Here is a 23,025-nt window from a genome sequence, read left to right as displayed (position 1 = left end):
CGCGGGGAACCGGCGTTACCTGCCTGGGGAATGGCCAGACCCGGATCGGATCCGGACTCCGGGTTCCGATCCGCTCCGGAAACTACGCGACACCGGAAGCCGGCGCGGCCGGCCGCAAAGCACGACGGGAAGTGTAGTCCGGGGGTTGACACCGCTGACTTAGCGTCTCCCGCGGCCGCTCCCTGCTCGCCAGGGCAGCCGACGGCCAGGCCGTCATCTCCGGGCCGCAGGGGCACCCCCAGCCGGGCTCGCACCTGTCTGGGTGCCGTCCGTCCTGTCCCCCGTACCGCCCTCGGCAAGGCCTACGCTGCGTTGGAGAGGAGTGGCTGCCTTTGGACTTGGCTTAGAGGCTGGGTTGCACAACCTGGGGTTTGCTCTTCGCTTCCCGGGAGGAAGCAGCCCCTAAAGGAGTCTGTCTGCAAGCGAGAAGGGCCCACAGGGACACCACATCATGCATACGGCAGGCTGTCGGCTGTTTGACCCTCAGCCCAGCCCTGAACAAGGACCCAAGGGCTTTCCGAACCCAGGCGCTGTTGAGGATCAGGAGTTCTGCGCTGTCAAGTGTTTCCAGCCTGGTGTTACCAGCATGTTACCAGCATGTTACCAGACATACTGTGCTCGGTAGCAAATGCTGTAGCTACCCTTAGAATACAGAAATGTAACCAGCAGTGCCTATTTTCCCGTGTAATGGGCTACCACTGAATCCTGGTGACCAGGAAAGTGTGACCTCCTTTCTCAAGTCGGTTTAAATCTTGAGTGCAGGTTACTGCAGCATTTGCTGCTCCCCCAGGTGCTGTGCATGTGCTGTGCATCCAAGGACATGCCTGCAGAGGACAGGACAAAGAGGTACTTACGCTTTTTGTATTTTTGGTATTCAGTTGATGCCTCAGTCTCCTTTGGTAAGATGTGTTGCCTGCAATGAACTCTCATCCTCCCCCAAAAGTCTTATGCAGTGTGGTGTGACTGCCCAGCCTGCACAGTGAGAGCACCACTGAAAAAGATGATGGCAAACGGGCACCTCTTCAGGGGACATGCTCTCGCAGCTACATCTTTAATAGGGGTTAAGACAAGGGCCCTTATTGCTTCTCACCTTACCTGTGCATATCCCCTTCTGCACAAGTACCCAGTGTAGAGAGTATCGTGACTTGTCTGAGGTGCTTGGGTAAACAGCGCAGCCTTTCAGTTTTGAAAATGCTGCTTCTTGGCAAAATGGTGTTAAATTGAGGAGGGAGAACCATTTAGTCTTTAGGAATGGCTCATCAGAGGTTTTCAGTGAGCACAGGAGTAGTAAGGGGGATTTTTCCAGGACCCAAGCGCTTGTACAGGTCATTTGCTTTTTCAGCGATCAAAGCTGACTAGTGTTTAGTTTTGTAGTCTGCTTCTACTTACTGTCCTTGTACATCTCAATGCACATTGACAGTGCTGTCTCCAGGCCTCTGCCTAGGAGACAACCAGTGCATAGGGGTGGTTATCCTACTTGCAGTGCATTCACTTTGTCAGAGTAAGTATTAACTAATTCAGTTTAATCTGTACGTTTCCTAGCTGAAGCAGTCTGGACTTACAATCCGTGTAAGTCTGGATCCTGTAGCCCCAGAATGATTTCCCCTCCTACCCCTCATTCCCTCCCAGTATTCCGACCTTTCTGCAGAGTTAACATCAGATGTGAACTTGTGTCTGACACCAGGGTAACTGGGGTGGAGAGATAAAACAAAATGAAGATGCCTTCCATTCACTGTTTAAGAATGATGAACTGGAGGAATGAGTACAATGCCAGACTTGTGCTACATCCACCCCTGCTTGTGCTCTGGTAGGTCACAGAACCATAGAACAGTTAGGGTTGGAAAGGACCTTAAGATCAACAAGTTCCAACCCCCCTGCCATGGGCAGGGACACCTCACACTAAACCATATCACCTAAGGCTCTGTCCAACCTGGCCTTGAACACTGCCAGGGATGGAGCATTCACAGCTCCCTTGGACAAGCCATTCCAGTGCCTCACCACCCTTACAGTAAAGGACTTCCTCCTTATCTCTAATCTAAACTTCCCCTGTTTAAGTTTTAACCCATTACCCCTTGTGCTATCACTGCAGTCCCTTTTGGTAGCGTACACAAATGGCATGACTCAAATTGAAAAACACCTGTCCTGGTTTGAGCAGTAGCAGTCAGTTTTCTCCTTCTTGGTAGCTGGCGCACTGCTGTGTTTTGACTTTCGGGCTGAGAACGGTTGCTGATAGCGAGCATGTTTTGAGTTACTGCTCAAATGTTTGGTTTTGTCCAAGGCCTTTTCTGAGCCTCATGCTCTGCCAGGGAGGAGGGGAGGCCGGGAGGAAGGAGAGACAGGACACCTGACCCAGGCTAGCCAAAGAGGTATTCCATACCATAGCACGTCATACCCAGGAGGTAACTGGGAGAGATCTGAAAGGGCTGGAGGTCTAGGGGGATGGAGGAGGTATCGGTCGGTGCTCGGTCGGGCAGGGTGGGGTGAGTTATGGGTCGGTGGCTGGTGAGGTGTTGTATTCTCTTCACTTGTTATTGGCTTTATCATTATTATTTGTAGTAGTAGTAGCAGTAGTGATTTGTGTTATGCCTTAGCTATTAAACTGTGCTTATCTCAATCCGTGGGGGCTACATTCTTTGGATTCTCCTTCCTAACTCTCCGGGAGCCGGGGGAGCAAGGGGGGGAGTGTGTGAATGAGCTGTGCGGATTGGTTTAAACCACGACAAAACCTCACCCAAGATCAGAGCAGGAAGGAGAAGTAAGAATGTTTGTTAGGAGACTATTACAAAATTTCAGCTAAGCACTTTGAGAAGATGAAATAAACAGGCATAGAAATGTGGGCAGTAACACCCTGTAAGATAACATACAGGTTCCTTGCAAAAGAAGGTGCAGCACTCTGAGAAGGGAAATAAAACCACTATGGCAGCTATTTTCATATGAATGTCCGTTTTTGGTGGGTTTTGTTTTTTTTTTCCCCTCAGTCTGGTAGGGCTTTGTGGCAGCATTAATTTAGAACTCAACTTTTTCAGTAAAATCATCACAAGAGAACCCTACTCCTGAGCTGTGCTCATTTTAGTACTGGTGTCTTCTGTACAAGACCTAGGCTCTAACACTCCTCCCCTTTTGCCCTCCAGGTGACAAATGCTTACTTACAACATAAAGAATAAGTGACCGCAGTGAGTTCCACAGTTCTTTTTCCTATTAGATACCCACCCACTCCATGTTTCAGGTGATTTTTCAACAAATAAGAAAGGGCTACCTGGTAATGGCTGGGGTTATCGGAAACAGCCCAACACAACATAGGGGGAGAACTCTGCTCCTGAATAAACAGGTGAATGCACTGTGTTACGCAAAGGGTCAAATTAATGACGAGGAGTAGAAAACTATCTGTTGACGAGTGGCAGACTAGGTATGTAGGACAGCACACTACCTGGAGACAACTGGCTTTTATTGTATGTACAGCAGTAGTTATTTCTTAAAAAATCCTCAGGCTTTTAGGTGATAGAATAAATCTGTACATCACAGACTTCGTAATTGCACCAACTTCATTTTGTGTACACACATTAAAAAGGAAAAAAAAAGACTGTAACAGTGGAGTGTTGGAAAAGAATGTTTTACCCCACCTGGTATATCACAGCATAATACATCACTGGGAAATACAGAGTTATAGTATTGAAAAGACCTCAGACCCATCCTTCCCAGTTATTTTCATACTATGCCAGTACCTTGCATAGTAGCAGTTTGGATATCCTGAGTGAAATGGTATTATTCACCTTTATCACCCATCTTATACAACTAATCTGGAGTTGTTTGTCACCAAGGCTGTGGCTTAGAAATGTACAGAAGCATATGCTGAATCTTAAACGTATGAATAAATCCACTTAGGTCCTGTCAAAGTCAGGGAGGTCAAAGTATGAGGTCAGCTCTTCATACTCACAAAGGGAATGTCTTAGCCTGGAGCTATGGTATACTTAATTCTGTACCACGATAAGCGCTTATCTCAAACTTCAGCTCTGCAAGTCAAAAACTGCAGTAAACCAAAATGAAAAAGCCATGTGGTTCCCACCTTGTATAGAGCTCTTGCTCCTCTTAAAACCTAGAGCTAGTAGAGCTGAAAAAGATGTTAAACCAAAAGCAAGATTCTTATTTTGCTTCCTCACAGATATTTTATAGCATTTTATGTAGTCAACTTCACTTTTTCCTACAATACTTTGCATATCAAGAACACCAAAACTTTACAATACACAGCAGGAAGCTTTCCCTCAAAAACCACCTGGAACCAGCAAGTAGATGTGGTACAGGGAAATGCTGTGAAATTTCACTCATCTTCAAAACTGCTATCATTGACAAGCAATAGAACACCTCAGAAACCCCAGTGCTGCAAGCCAAGTCCTCTAAAGAGCAAGACAGTAACTACAGGTCTGTAAGATGTGGAGCCCCAGCCTCTCTCCCAAAGAAAGAGCTGACAGCATAAGAATAAACCCCGCTATTTCTGCCTGAAAGTTTATCACTTGTCTATTAAGTTGAAGAAGTTTGCCATAAGTATTTTAGTTCTTTACAAATTTTTTTCTTCCAGGGCATCCCTTCTTCCTGCTGCTTAAGACTCATATGCAGTTAGGAGTGAAACTGTTGTTTTGTTCTGGATTAAACTAGACAGGAAATACTAGTGATCTAGGGATAAAGGACACTCTCCTCTTTGAAGTGACTTTTAAAGTGATCTCTGTCACTTTAAGAAAACCACCTAGCTGGTATTCAAGCTTGAGATACTTGGTGGTTTTATTGCTTTAATCTACGAAAAGAAAAGTAAAGCCAAGGTAAATCATGTTTAGATAAGGATGCAGGTTGTTTACATCAAGGCAAATGAAATGCTAAAATGCCATAAAGCAAAGCAGACCACAGACACAGATTAAGAAGGTTCAGTTATGGGCAGAAAAATTCTTCAGAAATTAAAAGCAAGACTTCATCTCTTAATCCTCATAAAATAAATACTGTGCCTTCTTTGCTGTATCCTCTGCCTCTGCTGCATTCAGAAACACAAGAGTGTAAGAAAGCAAAAAGGAAGAAAGTTTTCACAGGTTGCTTCCAAGCTATAGTACTGAAGTAATTAAGTTGGAAGGCAGAAAACAGTAAGTTTTCAGTGTAGTATCATGCAGAGATTTGTTCTGCTGTTAAATGTGTAGTTATTAAAATGATGAAGATTGCAAAACATAAAACAACAAAATGATTCCCTCCAGCATCTTTCACACAACCACACAGGCAGTATGCAACACCTGACAGGATATGTCACAGTGTTAACACCAGTTTACAGATCCAGTCCTACCAACTCAAACTGTGTAGCACAGCTCCTGCTGGCTGTCAGAATCTAACTCACACTGACCTATACACTAATGTATATGAGAATTGTACGTACTCAGACCTCCTGATATTCAGTGGCAACCTAATCATCTCAGAAGGGGGGAATGGGATTCAGAATTGTGGGCCTTTGGAGTTGTCACAACTCAGCAACTCGGTCATCCCTCTGTATTTAGTACCTTAGCTTGTTTTTACAACAGGACATAAATTATTTGTAGAGAAGTAGGAAGAGGTGAGGAACACAGCAGCCAGATATAGACATCAAACATCAAACCAAACGATGTTTATTTTCCTGAGGAGTGAAGGCAGTTAGAAAACACATTCCCTTTTTACCCCAAATGCCTTGCTTTCCTCATCTTAAGAATTCATTCTCTCTCAGTATACACAAGCCCAAACATTCATACAGTTTGCAGTGTAGAATATTTTTGTTCCCACCATCAAGACATGCACTTAGGCGATCACCAAGACCTTAAGAAAGATTAACTAAAAAAACCACTGCTTCAGTGAGCATCTGTTCCACAGGGTAAGCTATGAGCAAACCCTGCTCTTATATTTCTGCAAGTTATTCAGTGTTATTTCCACCCCATTCCAAAGTACACAATAAAGCTTCCATAAATTAAAATCCCAGTTCAATAATTTAAGCAGACTTCAAGTAGTGTTTTATGCTCCCTTTACACTCCCAGTTCCACACCTTTTTAGTTTAAGGGGGTGCTACCCCATGGAGCTCAGTCTCACTTTGATTTCTTGCACTCAGTGAGTAGTTACTGTTTTCTTCTTCAGCAAGCAAGACTGAGCATTAAAAACATGGCAGAGATTTGACCCCAACCCTGCCCTGTCACTGTCATGCAAAGAGCTCCTAGTAGAGATAAGGGAAAAAGTGTATGTTGAGACAACATAACGTCAGTTATTTTAATGCTCATATAATGAACCACTGTAAAAGAAGTGAAGAAACTACTTTGTATTAAGTTAACAATAAACAAATGTGTTCAAGCACATTCAAGCTGGACAAACCTGTATTACTGAACTGGGATTTCTAAGCACATTACACTCTAGAAGACTCAATTGTAACCCATTTTCAAAATACAGAATATTAAAATGCCTTCAAGTGTTTTTGTGATAAGCAGCATGCTCAAACATACAACTATTTGATAGTCTGGACTGCTGTACTACCACAGTGATTTTAGGAGGTTACACATAAACAGTATCTTTAACCAGAAGGCTCAGTTAAAACATTTTGACAGTTCATTTGTTCTAAAATTTTCTGGTGAAACAGAAACCAAAATCCCTCTACATTTATATTCTTTGTAAAATATTTACCAAGGAATGCAGAGCCCATTAGAAGTTTTGAATTGTGTTTTTGTTCTTCAGTGACTTTTTATTTTTGATGAGTAATTTAAGTTGAAAGCCCAAATATCAGCCGAAGTGTTGGATGTCTTAAGGGGAGGAAAAGGGGGAGGGGGAAAATCACTGTTGGCAAAGCAGGCACAAATCTATCATCCATTCATGTCGGCAGTTTAGATGGAATGGATGTTTTTCTTGGCTAGAGGGAACAGGCTTGGTCCTTTGTCCTCAGTAGGAATGCAGATAATGGAAAAGTACAGGTATGCATGAAAGATAGTACGTGGGAAATACTGATTGACATTTTACTCTTCTTAATAGCCCAAACAAGAACTATGCCTTTACTTTAATCAGTTTTCCCTTTTAATTTAAAGGAGCCAGCTGCAATATTTAATTAGGAACAAAAAAAAACCTCACCTAACTAACCACTCAGCACATGACAACATTGGCAGATCTAGAAACTGAAAGCCAACTAAGGGAAATGTTGCTATGTTTTAAAAAGCTCTCTTCGCAACTATGTTTTCTAAGATCTCAGTAAGTGCTTGGCAAGTAAAATAAGCTGTCTAATGAAAAGCATTATAGGGTTAAATACACTCTGTTCATCACTTATTGCTCCTAGCTTTGCATTTGATACGATGGTTAAATATACTTGTCTAACAAGTACTTGGGAGAAGGAATTAGAGCTCCTACCATAAGTTTTTGCATCACTAATGCAGCTTCTCACCCAGGGAAGAAAAGCTACAAATAAGAATTTGTAAATGTTTCCTCTGTGAGAAGACTCAAGCAGACTTAAAAAAAAGTTCTGATTTTTTTTAAAGCATAACTTATGCACAACACATTGAACAATAAGCTAGTATAAGTATTTGCATAATTTATTGATTTATGGCTAATATCAAAGGCATCTCTCCACCTACATGGATCGAGCAGTTATTACAGCAGGCTACAGTTATTACAGTAGGCTATCTTAATCAGCATTTTAGTTCTGCTTCTGAGAACTTACCCGTTTCCAAATTAGAATGCAAACTGGATCTGGGTCTCTCTTTTCCCTTTCAGCCTGACTAGAAAAACAAGGTGAGACTTGTGTTGCTACTATTCCAGGCTGCAGTAAGGAAACACAGTGGTATCTTCTCTCTTTACAGTGGTTCAGTCATACAGCAGGTATGGTGTTTCAGTTCTTAGCTCCCCATTAATGTAAACTAGGTGCTTACATGCAGGTCCTCCCCACGTGCACCATTCCCCATAATCCCCCATCTTCTATAACAAACCACATGATCTTCCAAAAGCTGTCATGATACAACTAGCACTGCTTGTATTTGGAGGAGCAACTTTATGATCAGAGAGAAAAAGTCTTCTGGTAAAATAAACAAAAAAAAAAGATAAGCTTTCTGTTTGTTCCTGGACCACTGCATTAGTGAACAAGTTTTATGCAAGTCACCAGCCATATATGTGTCCTCTAGTACTGCTGTGTAAACAAATGATCAACTGATGTGCAAGTATCCCATCAGAGTGTTCAGTCTTGTACGAATGGTTCTGTTGAACCACCGTTCAGTTTGTTCTTGCTTTTGTTTTTGGAAAGGAGCTTTCTGTTCAGAATACGTGAAAGCGTGCCTCCCTTCTTGCGTGCTTCCTCCGACAGTGGCTGCTGCAGGTAGACGAGATCGTTGTGCGACTGACTCATCCCAGGATCCTTCTGGTGATGTCGCCGGCGGAAAAAGAGCTTTGCGCTTTTCTTCAGAATCGAACCTGTGGAAGCAAACAGCAGAGGTGCAGGGTGCTTTAGACACAATGAGCTGCTGTCCTCTTGGAATTCAGCTTGAACTGTAACTGTAGCACGCCTGGAAAAAGCCTGGGTCTTAACATTTCCAGTTTAAGCATCACCCTGGTAACTACTACAACAATGTTAAAAAGCTAAGACTGTGGTGAATCTAAAGTAAGAATATGCATGGTTTGTAACCTAGAGGCCGTAACAGTATAAGTTCCACCTTGCAACACGTGATTTCAGATACTGGCAAATGTGAGCAATTGTCGTGCTTTCAGCCAGAGGCACCCATACATACACTACATGCTACTGAATTCTCCTTGCCCCACTTCTGATCCAGCTCTCTCTCAGCTGAACACCACTGAGAAATTCAGACTCCATGGAAGTATGTATTTCTCTACTTCAACTTGTTCCATGCAAGTACATGCAAACTGCATCATGACAGACTGTGGTAGTTCTAGATATATGCATATACACACGCTTGTAAAGCTAGCAGAAATGTTCAGGAGAGAAGAGCTCACAGGTATTGCTAGAGGAGCACTAAAGAAAAAATGAATTTTCCTTCATTTTAGAAATGATGCTATTGAAAAGGAAGGAAAGTTACAGTGAAACATGCCTATGAGGGAATCAGTGTTAGTCCTCTGACTTTAGCTTTTAAAGTCAATGCACACATCTTGTGGAAGTCTCCTTCCTTATGTTTTATTCATTTCAGATGCTCTTCTGAAAGCTGTGTTAGTAGTCAAACATACACATGCATAGCCTTTGGTGTGGGTTGTACACTGGGTTCTCACGTGTCAAACAGGCATATCCAATCTTTCCAATACAACAGAATTACAGAGTATTTTATAAAAGGAATTAAATAGCAGAAGCAAAGTTACTCTTTGTTGTTTCGAGGATCAAATGAGGAAGAGATTAGCCCATGATCCACAACATGAAGGTGGCATTTTAATTTGAGCTAAAGGACTGTTGGTGCTGGAGAACTCTACCTGGCAGTCAACCTGTATTCAGTATGCCCGTGCAAGCCAGACAGCATGTGTTCTACATGAACTGAGTAGCACTACCTAGAGTAACAATCACAAAGTATTTGATATTTTAAAATCCTGTTAGTAACAGCAATTAACTTCAAGCAGATTAAAAATAGTATTACATCTGCTTCCAACAGGTTCAGAAATGAGCTCAAATCCCTTCTGTGGTAAATTAAGCTACTGTGTTTTGTTGTATTCCTTCTCTTGATCCCATGTCAAGCCTATTATGCAGCCAAGGCAATTGCAGCTGTCATCCCACCTCATTGCCAACACCAGCACTCTTCTTTTTGCAAGCTTGGGTTAGTTTTGCAGCCACTGTTCTGCCAAATTCCACTATCCCTTTCCATGTGCACATGTCTGATGTGTAAGGCAGCCTGGCTGCCACTGGCAGAGATACTGCTTCGAGCTACCAGCAACACTTAGCTGGGTGTCAGTACATCAGCTCCATCTTAAAATAGCACCAGATTTGTGCAGAATTGGGCAGCACTGCTGTCCAAGTGGCACAAACCAATCTGAATGAGGGAGGACCCAGGTAGCAAGCCAACACAGGAGCCTTCTGGCAGTCAGACTAGTATGTGAGGACAGTCATCTCCTTGGCAAAGCTTCCACACCTCATTCCTGTACCACTATCAGGTTTCAGTTCAGCTATTAATTCTTGTCACTGCACAATCTTGATTCTGCTTTTCCTTCCATTGCCAATGGATACATAAAGCAACACACAGACCAATTCTTTCACACAATACCATGCAATAGCTAAAATTACATATTTGTCCCCCAAGGACTTGATGGGCTGTGTGTCATTTTGCACAGTGACAGCTGCAGAATAGGTATTTTCATGGCAGCTCTGCTGCACACAGCCAGAGGCTTCTTTGTTCAGACCAGAGCAGTTACAAATATGTGCTTGGGTTTATTACTTTGTACTTCAAGGACTAAGCACTCAGCACCTGGGAGGATACTCTAATGTGTTTTGTCCTGCTGCTGCTGCGATTCTTCTAACAGGGCGTGATGGGATGAAAGCAGAAAGCAACTGGAACTCGTGGATTTGAATCTTGACTGCTCTCCCATCACTCTCTGATTGATCTTTTTGGCAAGGCAGTACCACTTCAAGCTGTTGTCAACAGCATAAAGCAAACAGTGTTCAACCCCATGACACTGACAGTTGTTAATATGCAAAGGCTGGGGTGGATTGATGAGGCCTTGCTGCTGTGTGGCTTTGTTTTAGCAGTCAGCTGTTCGGCCCAGCAGTCCTGGCAGCTGCAGCTGTGCCAACAGGAGCAGGACAGAAGGCTTTATCTGTAAGCACTTACTTAGTTCTACCCATCCAGACCAATTTCCCATACTAGGAAATAAACACATACCAAGAATGCTGCACAAGTTGTGCTGGTGGCCTGGGACAACCCACTGCAGCTGAAAAACTGCAGGCAGCACTTCCCTGAGAGCAACACAGGCTCAGCACAAGCAGCAGTATCCCCAGACATGAAAGCTCCCTGTGTTTTTGGAGGTGCTGAGGTCATTGCTACATGGAAGCTTGCCACATCCCTGCTGCCACCCATCAGTCTCTAGCCAGTTTGGTATCTGCCGCCTGACAGTGGCTCCAGCTGCTGTGGAGGCATGCACCAAATTACAAGCTTGGCGATGCTCATGCTATTTGCATGCTTACTTCTTGAGTTCAACAGGATCCATATGCCAACTCTGCCCCTAACACCAGGAGACAAGCAGAGAGCATGTCAAGAGTGCTGTACAGTGACTGGTCTTCATAGGCTTCTCTGCACTAGTTTAGGGTGTTCTGAAAATGAGGGGCTTGGATCACTTCTGAATCTCATTTTTGTTAATGAAGATTTCCTTCCACATCTACAAGGATAAAGAGATCGCTTCTTTCCATTCCTTCCCAGCTTCCAAAAGTTTTTATCCAGATGGTTTTGTAAATACCTGCTGAGGTCCTGGTAGCTCTGTGGTAGGCTAGAAAAGAGAGCTAGAAAACTGAAAGCAGCAGGTTTTAAAATAAGCTTTCTGCGTATGCATATTCAGTTATGGGGTCACACATGGTTTGCATGATCAGATGTGGACTGATTACCAGATACTACAGGAATGGGCATGATGGAGGGAGAGCAGGAAGTAGAGCACTCCCTCCAAGGCTGCCCTTCTGTCCATTCTGTGTGATCCACCCGGACAGCACGTCCACCAGCAGAATGATTTGTTATGACTAGTCTGCTAAGTATGGGAGCAGAGGAAAGTAATTTTGGAGGGAGGAAAGAAATGGATGGGGAAAGAAGAAAACATATGCCAGACTATGTTTTGCTTCAGTTTTTACAATGAGTGAACCATTGTAAAGCTACATTTTCTAAGGAAACCAAAAAGCAACCAAAAATCAAAACCAAACCAAATCAACAAAATAACTTACTGTGTAGGTAATTAATTCTGGCTGGCATAGTAGTCCTCTTAAGTATATAAAAGGGAATGGGTAAGAAAGAGGAAGTCAGAAAAGTAAAAAATAAGATGCAAAAGTTAATTAAAAAAAAGAACAGAGAGATAACTTTAAGACATTAAATAGACACAAGGCTTTTAACAGCAGAAGGCATTTTGTTTGCTTTGTTTGAGGGTTATTTGGGGTTTTGTGTTTGGGTTTGTTTTTGTTTTGTTTCTTCAAGGGAAAGTTTTTGACAAAACGGAAATCTTGAACTATATAAAACTAACAGAAGATAGGGGGGTTGAAATTATTTCCTGTCTCACTCCACAGCTACTCCACTGTGACAAAGCAGAGGTTCCAGACTTCCACAGAGGTCTGTGTGTAAAGAAAGGGACCTGAGACAGTCTTCACAAGTATTTTTTCAAGATGAGACAACTGTCTCAAATGCTTTTATCAGTCCTGTACTACACAGTGTAAACAAGATCTTTAGAAGCCTTATCTCTTTGCAGTGTACTGCACAGAGAACAACAAAACTGGACAACACCTCACATACAAATTTCCACTTGCTTTTAAAGAAGAATCCAGAGTTTTTGCAATATGCCATACAGCTTCCTAAACTTCCAGGCTCCAAATCAGACAAATCCCTTCACAACTAATCTCCTATCCCCACCCCAAGCATGCCAAAACATTCCAGTGCCAAACTATGTCAAACTGACTGTTGCTGTACCATCCTGATCTACCAGGTGGAGCAAAGAAGCTGTGAGCTCAGTGCTCTAAGGGAGAGCGCCTTGGCAAAGAGGTCCAGTGCATGCTTTAAGTGGGAGGGATTACAATAATCTGAGGTTTTGTAGTAAGACATTTCACAGTATCTTATCTCTGGATAAGGAAAGAATAGAAAATAATAAAGAGAAAGAGGGATGGATATGGGTGAGAAACACAACAAGTTCCGCAACGTGCAGCCAGTGAGACTGGTGTGCAGCCTGTTCAGGGCACAGTCCACTGCAGTGGCTCTTGTGTCGGACTTCCTAACAGACCCTGTGTTTACCACTTAGCCACAAACCAGTGCTACAGCCTCAGAGGTTAATGGATTTATAATGGAAACACAAAGGACCCTAAGACATGTTCAGACTGCAACTATGCAGGTTTGTAATGATAACAGCAAAATTATCTTACCCCTTATTTACTTATTAAATTACCCTGTTTCCATTTTCTTTAGCAAACTAGCATTAATGAAATCAGTGAAAAGGGAGAAACTGTTCACAAGGCATTTGAGAGAGACTGTACCTCTGGTTTAGCTCTGGTACTTCCTGAACACACACTTTATTGAAGGTGAGGGAGTCCTGTTCTCAGAGATGTAAAGGAGAAGAAGGAATGTAACAGAAAGCAACTCTGGAACCCTGCCATTTTCACCTTAGTAATGGGACTGCTAATATAGCACAAGTCCTTGTTTATAAGGATATGGTTTTCACTGAGGAACTGATAATGTGGCTGGTTATTTCTCTCCCAGATAATTGAGTTGGGCTTAGTGAGCTGCCCTTCAACTTGTAAGGCTGAACCCTTACGTTTCCTGATGGACGGGGGAGTGCACTCTCTATGGCTGCTAGTAAGACAACTTCAGCCAACATCACAATCACAAGGAGTTTAAGGACAAAAATCAGTAAGAAGAGATGAACTACTAAAGTGTTTCATGATACTGCCAGGTACGTAGAGAAAGCAGTCATCCACTGAAGCAGAAGTAAGAATCACATACCTTTAGATTTTTTCATGCTCCCAGTTTCTGAAACACTTAATGAGCTTCCAGATATTTCTTCACAGGTTTGGTCTAAGAGTGTGTTGGTGTCCCACTGCTGGCTGCTGTTCTCCAAATCCCAAGCCTTATGGGCACTTTGCTGTGGATCAGTTTTGGGCACTATTTCTGAAGCACCTAACGATAGCTTTTCATCAGAGGTGACTTTTGCAACACCTTCCCCTGCAGTGGGTGGATCTACTTGCTTGCAGGAGCTGTCCATGGCTGCAGCATAGTCCATCATCAGTGCAGTTTCACTGTCCTGAGATAAGGAAGTCTGCCCAGTGAAAACAAGAGACAACACTGACACAAGCCACTCTGCTGGAAAAAACCCACAAGCCTCCCTGCAAAAACTCCTTTATTTTCTTTATAGTTTTACATGTCTTGCTCAGGGCTGTCGGAAAGCCACTGGAAGCTTTCCTAGCTCCACCTAAAGGGGAGGAGCATTTAGCCACGTTTCAATCATGTTGTTGAAGGCAAATGATTGAAAATAAAACCCAACTAAGTACATGTCTCCCACCTAAGCCCAGCTCCGCTGCAAATAATGGGACTCTTTCCTACATGTGCTGCTGTAATGAAGCATCAGCATTCACAGACAATCTTTTGGTCCTTAAAATAACCGCATCTTCATCTTGAAGGACTTGTGTCAGCTGTATCAGCTAAACACAAATCCATGCAGTCCCACTGCCTCCATCTCCCAAGCAGATACACCCGACACTGTGGCAGCTGATGCTCATTTCTCCCTCTCATCACAACATAGTGATGATGAAGAGAACCATGCTCACTGACTTGTCTTTCACAGAGCTCTTTAGGGGTCCTGTGCATAACAGCAAGACTTGACAGCAAATGTGCATACAGCAGCCTGTAGGGAAAGGAACAGAGCCAGGCACCAAGCATCAGATGGGAGACTGAGGCTGTGGATGAAGAAAGTCTGGAGGAATGCTATATAACATGTGTGAATGTTTTTTTGCCCTCCCTCTGGAACAGAGTCCAGAGGACTTGGACATTTTTCAGAGAGTTTTAACAACTTTGAAAGAAACAGAAAATATCTTTCATACTTCTTCTGTGCCTCTTCCCTCCATGGGCAAAACACAGAGAAGGACAATCTCTGGTCTAACCTAAGCTGGTTTTCCCAAATCCCTAATCATCCCACTCCCATCCAAGGTTACCATGCATTTTCAGTCAGGCTGTCAAATCTAGCAATCGAACCCCAAAACACCCTCTGCAAAAAACCCACCCTGATTTGGCTTAATTTGAAACAGCTACTGAAACAAGTTGGCACACAGACCTAGATCCTGCAGCGACTGCTGAATGGGAGACAGCAGAAAACACATTAACATTGCAGTCAGAGGACTTTACAGTAGTAAGCGTTAAATAGAAGTGTAGTTTTTTGCACTACCTTGGACACCCCTGATATGATAATGGTGCTTTTCTTTCTAGGAGACTTCAGTTTCTGTTTTGCAGACTCACTTAATTGCCGAATGGCTGCTTCTGCAACAGGATCGGTACCATTCAGTACCAGCAGCTCTGAAATGAAAGCATTATTTCAGAGGGAAGAAAGAAAAACAGGAAAAAAACAGAGCAAAAAGAGGCAGAGCTTGTTCTTGACATTAAATTCAACTAAATTAACAGAAATGTTTTAAACACTAAGCATATCAAAACACCTTCCAATTCACTACCCAGCTATTGAGTCTTGCCTTTTTGTTGCCCATTCTTTTGAGTAAAGGTAACTAAGCTGCACTTACAAACCCTTGCACATGGGAGGAAGCATAGACAGACACACTATCCAGTTATTTCAGTGCATTGCTATACTGCAGTGACTGTAATCCAGAAGCAGTGGGTAGAGCATCACACAGAATCACAGAATCCCAAGGGTTGGAAGGGACCTCAAAAGATCATCTAGTCCAACCCCCCTGCAAGAGCAGGGAAACCTAGAGTACATCACACAGGAACTTGTCCAGGCGGGCCTTGAATATGACAGTCACGAAAAGCCATAGTTCTAACACAATACAAAGCTGCCCTGTATTACTGCTTCTTCAGGTAGGTGTTTTGCTCTTTTTCCAGACATCCTTGCTCAGCATTTCCAGATTTGCTTGGCAATATGGTAGGATGAGGAAGACAAAATGGCAGTCACTCTGCTCTTTATCAGCTGCCTCCAAAGCCTACAAACTGCACCTCCTTTTCCCCTCCAAACACTACACAGGAATACAAAACTGTCTTTATAAAATGCCCTTTAGTGCCAAGCACAAGTTTATTTTTAAGCACAACTATTTCTGGCATCCACTATGCGACTACTTTGGGCACAGCAAAAAACATACACTCGTCAAATTCATCAAGCTTAGGAATAAACAAGGCTAAGAAAATTAACAAGACAAAAAATCCCCATATTTAACTGTCTGAGGGGGGCTTTTCTGTAAGTTTTAACAACAAAAGAATACAGGCAGGAATAGCACCAGTGCTAATTAAACTCAGCAGTGTCTTTTGTCACTGTGACACTAATGCAATGAAAGACGAGGCCTCAATAATTATGCTGCATCAAGTATCTCAGATACTTTTGGAACTCAAGAGCATGTGTGCACGAGGGGTATACATGCCCATGCATGTCTGCACACTCACTATAAACCTCTACTTCAGCATCTCCATAGCCACTGCAGAGCCTCCAGGCACAGCAGAAAGCATCCAGGACAGTATGACTGGCACTTGCTAATTCTTATTGTTGTCATCACTTAGAACTATGACATGGCCACAGCACCTTTTCTACAGTCCTTGTTGCTATTTTGGCATGATATTTGTAATAACTACTGCCTGAGTTATTGCCATACCAAAAGTTCCTTTGTATTTCTTTAATCTGGGTTAAAGCTTTATTCTGAGTAATTCTTCCTGCTGTATTGTATAAAAGTTCCACAGAAATTGCCCCTACATTCCCATAAAACTACTGTCCATATCAGTGTGCTCTAAATTGTCTTCAGGTGAGTTTTCCAGTAACTTCTTTCTATCTTTAATATCATAAACAGTTATGAAACTTAACTCAGCAGTCTAGAGCTACCTTAACATTTCCTAAATTGGCTTAGTAATACCACGGTGCTTCATGGTATCAGAGTACTTCTTAGTCTAGAGGTAGGGAAAGACTCAAGTGCTATTATAGTTTTTCACGGCTATTGGATCATACTGTCCCCCAGATTTCTATCTTTTGGCCAATCCAATTCCCTCTCTCAGAAAGCCTTCCGACTGTGCCAGCAGCAGACTTGGATCATCTCCGAATTGTCCCGTCTCCACTCAAATTTGTACAAAGAAAACTGAATTCCACACCATGTGCCATTTGCAGCTAGACTGAGTCACATCTTTCATTACTGTTGCCTACAGGGCTACAGAAAGATTGAATGGTGACCACACAGAGGACTGAAAAATATCCTGAGGATTCAGAGTTGCGACTCAAAAAGGTAACATGCCCCAGAGCCAAAATTAGGTTTAATATAGTCAAAGTGAGCTATAATTAAAGTTACTACCAATGCCACCTGACACACAGAAGGCACTTCAACTCTATGCCACATGACTTAGGAAGGTGAACAAACAAGCACAGCAAGATTGTGTATTTGCATTAGCACAAAAAAAAGCCCGGTGGCGGGGCCAGGAAGAGAATTCAGTCTGCTTTACATCAGCCCAGCCTCATGCCACCTCCTCAGGCAGAGGGGAGATCACAGTGGCCTTACAGGCAACTGTCACAAGGTTTTAATTTTGTGCAGTGTTTCCCATGCCTTTGTAAAGAAGGACTCTTCATTCAAAAGAGAAGAGCCACCCTGGCTTTTCTGCAGTCACCTGCCCTCCCCAAACCACAGCTCATTGTTACATATACAAAATAAGTAATTTTAATCACCAATTCAAGCCAGACTTTTACTGCAAGACTGCTATATCCCTCACCACCACACTTGCTAACACAAACATCTCAGTGCCTGTTGAAAGGCAATAGCCATGTGGATTTGCTGTTATTTTAAAAAGATTACATTAATCCCATATGCAGCAGAGACAGACATATTCTTATGAGCAGCTTTGAACATTTCTATTACCTGTATCTGAAGATGATAAAGTTTTGCTGACTGGAGCACCATGAGGATGGATAGCTTGAATAGAGAAATCCTTTTCAATCACTTTTACTTTAACTGGAGTTTTCACAGGAGAATCTAAGGACAAAGTTTTGGGATTATTTAAGCTACTCAAGACATTTATTATGAAATTAATAAAAATCTATGATACCAGTGTTAAAGCCTGTTTAAATCATAAATGTTTGAGAAAGTTGTTTAATACGAGTTGTCAACACATGGTCTATGATAACCAGACACAAGAAGACCTGTGAAGGGTAGGACTTTATTGTTTGTAAACGTTCTACTGTAATATGCTAGAAAACACTCACTTAAGTAAAAGATCTGCTTTAACAACTTCACACTGTTTAGAGGTTTTACCTCTGTACTTCTCCCAGGAAGAATGAGAGAATCTACTCCTGAAATACATGATGAAATAAGCTTTGGCACAAGACAACACCAATCCTCATTAGGGATTATAATACAGATCAAGGTTAGAAGGCACAGGACAGTCTGTCATTAGAAAACACTCTTAAGAGTCTGATACCAAACCCAGGCTCTTCTATGTTATCACTCTACCATGAAGTTTTACAGTTTGTATTAAAAGGAGCAGTAACCACTCCTCATATAAACCCAGGGTTTTGTGAAAGTTAAAATCCTGATTCTGAAGCATACAAACAATGCCTCCCCTCTGACACATCAGGGAAGCCTGGACAACAGTGCCTTTCTTGACATCCCACCCTCCCAGCTTCTCCTGATCCCCATGCATAACCGTAACAGTGAGCACAGGAAGAAGTGGATTTCCTCACCTGTGCTCAATGGGGATGATCTCCCTTCTAGACGAGGTTTGGTTTTCACAGCAGTTACAGTAGTGACCACAGTCCCACAGGGCATCACAGTGCGATCCTTTTCTATTTTAGTGGCCAGCACTGGAGAAGGTACTTGCCATGTTTTCAATTCATTGGGTTCTATAAAGGAGAACTAGGAAAGGAACAAAACAAGTCACCTTAGAAGCACAGTCAAGCAAGAAGGAGACTAAGATTTCTAGGTAATACTCTAATATTTTTGCTAAGGTTCAAAAGCCAAATAACTAAGCATTCTGATATTCACAAATACTGTGCAATCTGAACATTCTATTGTAACTCAGCTACAGATTGCACTACACTGTGTATGACAGTCCAAAGCACAAGATGAGCATTCACATGTACTTCTCAAAGTAAAAGATTTACTGTAAAACCATCCAAACACAGTAGTACCTCTGCACTAATGGATCCCAGCCCAGGCCCTGGCTCTGGGCTGCCTTCGCTAGCCCTGCTGTTCAGTGCAAAACATTGCTGGCCAGAAGGTTGTTTCCTGAACAGATCTAGGGGTACAGTCACTTTTGTGGATAAAGGACCTAGAAGAAATAAAATCAACAAAATCAGTGCACATCTGAGCTGTCAGTATATTTAAGAGTAAGAAGACAGGAAAGGAGGAGGAAGAACACAGGCAGCCAATTACAAGAATTGAGCTGGTTCTATACCACAGGGCACAAATATGGCAGTTTTCCCATCTTTCTTTCCACTTTACAATTATTCCTCAGCTTGGCATAGTACTGTGCAACAGGAAATAATGGAGACATGAAACATTACTTATTTGCCACCATTTCTGGCCATTATTTTTTTCCTGTATATGCAGAATATTTAGGAGAAAACATCTAGAAATATTAGAATTACAAATTTTCCCCAAGCTGTCCATTTCATACAAGTTTGGCTGGCTATTTTCAGCTGATCTCCCTTGCACAGTTATTCTTCCCCCAAGGACTGCCTACATCCATGTTTGAGCCATACCCAAGTTCACTACGAGGTCAAGTCAGCAGAAGACATCTACACTTTAATGCGGGTTCAGAAATCTGACAATTTTGTGTCTGGCTATACAGCCAGCTAGAAATAAAAAAGAACTTTATATCAAAGTTTAGCTCACAAGGTGGTCATGAAAAATAATTCTGGTTTAATACTTACTATCCAACTTTCCATCTTCTGCTATTTGCAGTTGCAATGATTTTGATTTGGCACTTAGTTCACTGTGAAATAAATGAAACTGTGTTAGGTCTTTGCAGGCAAGCAGGTTTTCTTTCCCACTTAGGTCTTCCCTATTTCCATTCCGGTTGCCAACACCTAACTTTTCTTTGCCTACACTAAGCCAGGCAGTACAACTTGCCGATCATGATACATGCGTAGCATCTTTCTGTGCTCAGGTAAGACCAACTAAAGGGATCATAGTCAGAAAACCACGGCCTGGTTTCCTCCAGCACTGTTGCACAAGTTCAATTTCCTAAAATTTCAAAGAGACTTTCTTTCTCCCCAGTAGCTGACAAACACTGCCCTTCAAGCTGATGACAGTCCCCAATCTGACTGCTAAACTACAGCACTAAGAAGCTATCTTTTTCCTGGTAGGATCAAATCCATAAGTCAAGATGCGGGAACAGGTTCAATCAACAACCCATTCACAGCTGTGGGGTATTCTGTCAAAGCAGGAAAGCGTTCTGCAAGAGCAGGATAGATGCAAGTAAATACAAGCAGTTACAGTCTCATCTGAGGACTCAGTACTACTTTCCCAAAATAAGACTCAAGGATGTTACAAGGTAACAAGAACCAATCTCCGTGTGTCAAAACCAATGCAAACTATTAGCCGAATTACTGGCACAAGCAGTACTTCACAAGGTGAACTAGACAAAAGATACAAAACCTTTCCTCTAAGTCAGCCAGCAAAGCAAAGGGGGTACCTACTGAGGAACCTTTCAGTAATGCTTGTTTTTGTAAACTTATAACCTTCTCAGTAGATGATCTGACAAAAGTCTTAAGGGCATACATATATGTATTTTATTTTTGTATGTCTGTGTTTCAGGTTGGTGTGATGTTGGCATCCCACCTCCATTAGATGTTGTGGGACATCATTTGTGCAGCAGGTTTTAAGCTTTTCCCTGCCACTACCATTACCTCCTGCACCTCCAAAACTTGAAAGGAGGCACTTTGATGGTACACTTGCTGCTCTTCACATGAAGCTAAAACAGAGACTGATATGGTGGTCAGTACACCGCTCTTAGGACTGGTGGGTGGTTTTGGTTTTGAAGAAAGAAAAGGGGGGAGGATGTGAACTTAAAAGAAGGTATACAGCCAAATCCTGATCACCTATCTGTGAAAGTCCCCAGGCTTACCTCATGCACTGTGGAAAAACAGCATGGAAAACCCAGCATTATCCCCAGTGTCAAAGCCAAATTCCAGTCAACTTAATCACATCCTGCCTGCTCTCTCTCTGCACTTTCAGTTGGAAAGGGTACTATTCTTACAAACTTCCTGTCCAAAATTGCTGCGAATGTGTCTGCTCTACAACACCAAGCACAGATGCTGTTCTTCCAACAGATGGCTGAAGTGATTCACAGACCCAGTGGCTGAAGCACTTCAAGATACTCCAGAACAGCAAGTTGCTACAGAAGGGCATATTTTTTCCCTCCTACTGTGGAGGAGAAATCAACATCATGTTAAATCTAACATCTTGATGGCAATACAGCACGCTGACACAGAAGAACATTGTCTGATCTGTGGCTTTCCACAAAAGCTGTAGGTCGCTATAACTAAAATCAGACCTTGTAAGTCATTGGACTATGAATGTCTGAAGGAAGAGAGCTTCCTAGTTTTCCACTTGACAGCAGGATTAAGAACCAGGTGCACACAATTATCAGACCACATAAAAAGGTGAAGCCTTTCAGCATTGTTCTACAATAACATGTCTCCTTTGCTGACTATAGGGACTTCTCATCATCTCCATCCCTGGCACACATGCAGAGAGGTTTGGTATTCTCGAAGTTCTGTACAACTTGTGATGACTGATCCTGGTGCCTTACTTCAAATCAAGCAACCCTTATTGCTTCTTCCCTCAATTCACCCTGTTTCTGCAAGGCGCATTCCATAACATTTACATGTGAAGTCCAGCAGACTGTGACGAGGAGGCAGGAAAAGATCTGTGCACTGCTCACTCCTTCAGCTTGAGGAGGAACACACAAAAGTACACACCACTCCTCGAGGAAGAGGACACTCAGCACAGACAGGCACAGGTCTGAATACACGCTCAGTCCTTGTGAGCTAAGCCTCTGCTTTGCAAGGGAAAGAACAGATATAATGGATGCTAGGCTGTGACTAGAGGGAATAAAAACATCGCACAAAACCAAGCAGCATTACTCTCTGAAATACATATATTTTATATGTATTTGTAGAGAGAAATAGAACTGATATAGGAGAGGAAAGCTACAGAGACTCCCCTGTACATGAACTGCCTCTCACCTTAATAATCTGGTAAAAAAAAGCAAGCATTATCTGCAGTATGTTGTATGGCAGCATCTGTACCTCAGTTCCCTGGGAAGGTGCTTCTGCTTGGCTATGCATGTGTTTAAAGCCAATAGAAAAATATCCCTCTGATACACACTGCCACCAGTGATTCCCCCCCTTCTTCAACTCATACAATACAGAAGCCTTCAGATACTTGTGCTCTGCTGCGAGAAAGTGGAAATGAAAATAGTTTAAGAACTCCTCACTTTTGACCTTATTTACAGAAGCTGTATGAATCACAGAATACCACGGAGGCTGCCAAAAGTCCAATTTTTTCCTACAGAAAAAGATCCAGTTACCTTTACATTCCCTTTTTAATCACAGTCACAACTCTTTTAGATAGTCTATTTTTTTGCACATTTATATTTCTGACTCGGCAGAGAATGGAGACACATCAGGTTTACCTCAAATTTAATTTTCAAGGTAAAGTGACTTCAAAACCTTGCTAACACATTTTTTGGCACTGTGTGAACTCAGAGGGTGATTTATTATGCCTGTTACTGCTGTCATTTACTAGAATCGGGTATCTGCCAGGGAAGACCTAGACACCTATTTGGTCTCATATCCATGCAGAGGGTAATTAGATATCCTGAAGTACCTGCCAGTTCCAGATTTCTCTGAGGTCACTTGATTGGAATATTTCAAAATGCCATTCTTCTCTCAAAAACCTCACAGAGTTTAAGTACAAAAAGATGCTTTGCTATAAAAATGTTCTCAGTAGGTATATTACTTACAAGATAAACTCTTCCTTCCAAAAGGGATTTGCAGCATTTTTGGCTACAGAGCTGGAAAACTTCTGCATAGGGTCATTCAGCTGAACTATACACACCAGGTTTGTGCTGCCTGTAAGGGCAAGAAAAGCCAACATCCAGTTATTAAAATTTCATCACCAAGAGGCACACTTAGAAAGTGAAGAACTCC

General features: G+C 42.5%; 2 protein-coding genes across 8 annotated transcripts in view; both read right to left on the bottom strand.

Annotated features, from left to right (window-relative positions):
* PRDM15 (PR/SET domain 15) overlaps positions 1-122 on the bottom strand; it is a 37,518-nt gene extending 37,396 nt beyond the window's left edge. For 3 of the 7 annotated variants that reach the window (XM_034074264.1, XM_034074273.1, XM_034074280.1), the window contains exon 1: positions 20-107. The gene's annotated coding sequence lies outside the window, so the exon portion shown is untranslated. Of the gene's footprint in view, positions 1-19 lie in introns of all 7 variants that reach the window. The other 4 variants (XM_034074244.1, XM_034074270.1, XM_034074251.1 and 1 more) reach the window with 2 other exon arrangements.
* Positions 123-5,604: 5,482 nt separating this feature from the next.
* Positions 5,605-23,025, bottom strand: part of C2CD2 (C2 calcium dependent domain containing 2) — a 38,183-nt gene continuing 20,762 nt past the window's right edge. Inside the window, exons 7-14 of the mRNA XM_034072595.1 lie at positions 22,839-22,947; positions 19,741-19,802; positions 18,997-19,136; positions 18,550-18,721; positions 17,729-17,842; positions 15,064-15,191; positions 13,629-13,941; positions 5,605-8,430 (exon numbers count right to left, since the gene is read on the bottom strand). Coding sequence (XP_033928486.1) covers positions 8,198-8,430; positions 13,629-13,941; positions 15,064-15,191; positions 17,729-17,842; positions 18,550-18,721; positions 18,997-19,136; positions 19,741-19,802; positions 22,839-22,947 — 1,271 coding nt within the window. The 3' untranslated portion in view covers positions 5,605-8,197. The remainder of the gene's footprint in view (positions 8,431-13,628; positions 13,942-15,063; positions 15,192-17,728; positions 17,843-18,549; positions 18,722-18,996; positions 19,137-19,740; positions 19,803-22,838; positions 22,948-23,025) is intronic.

The sequence above is a fragment of the Melopsittacus undulatus genome, chromosome 2, assembly GCF_012275295.1.
Source record: "Melopsittacus undulatus isolate bMelUnd1 chromosome 2, bMelUnd1.mat.Z, whole genome shotgun sequence".
Taxonomy (NCBI): Eukaryota; Metazoa; Chordata; class Aves; order Psittaciformes; family Psittaculidae; genus Melopsittacus; species Melopsittacus undulatus.
The sequence above is the reverse complement of the archived record's forward strand: the minus strand, read 5'-3'. Positions and strand labels throughout refer to the sequence as shown.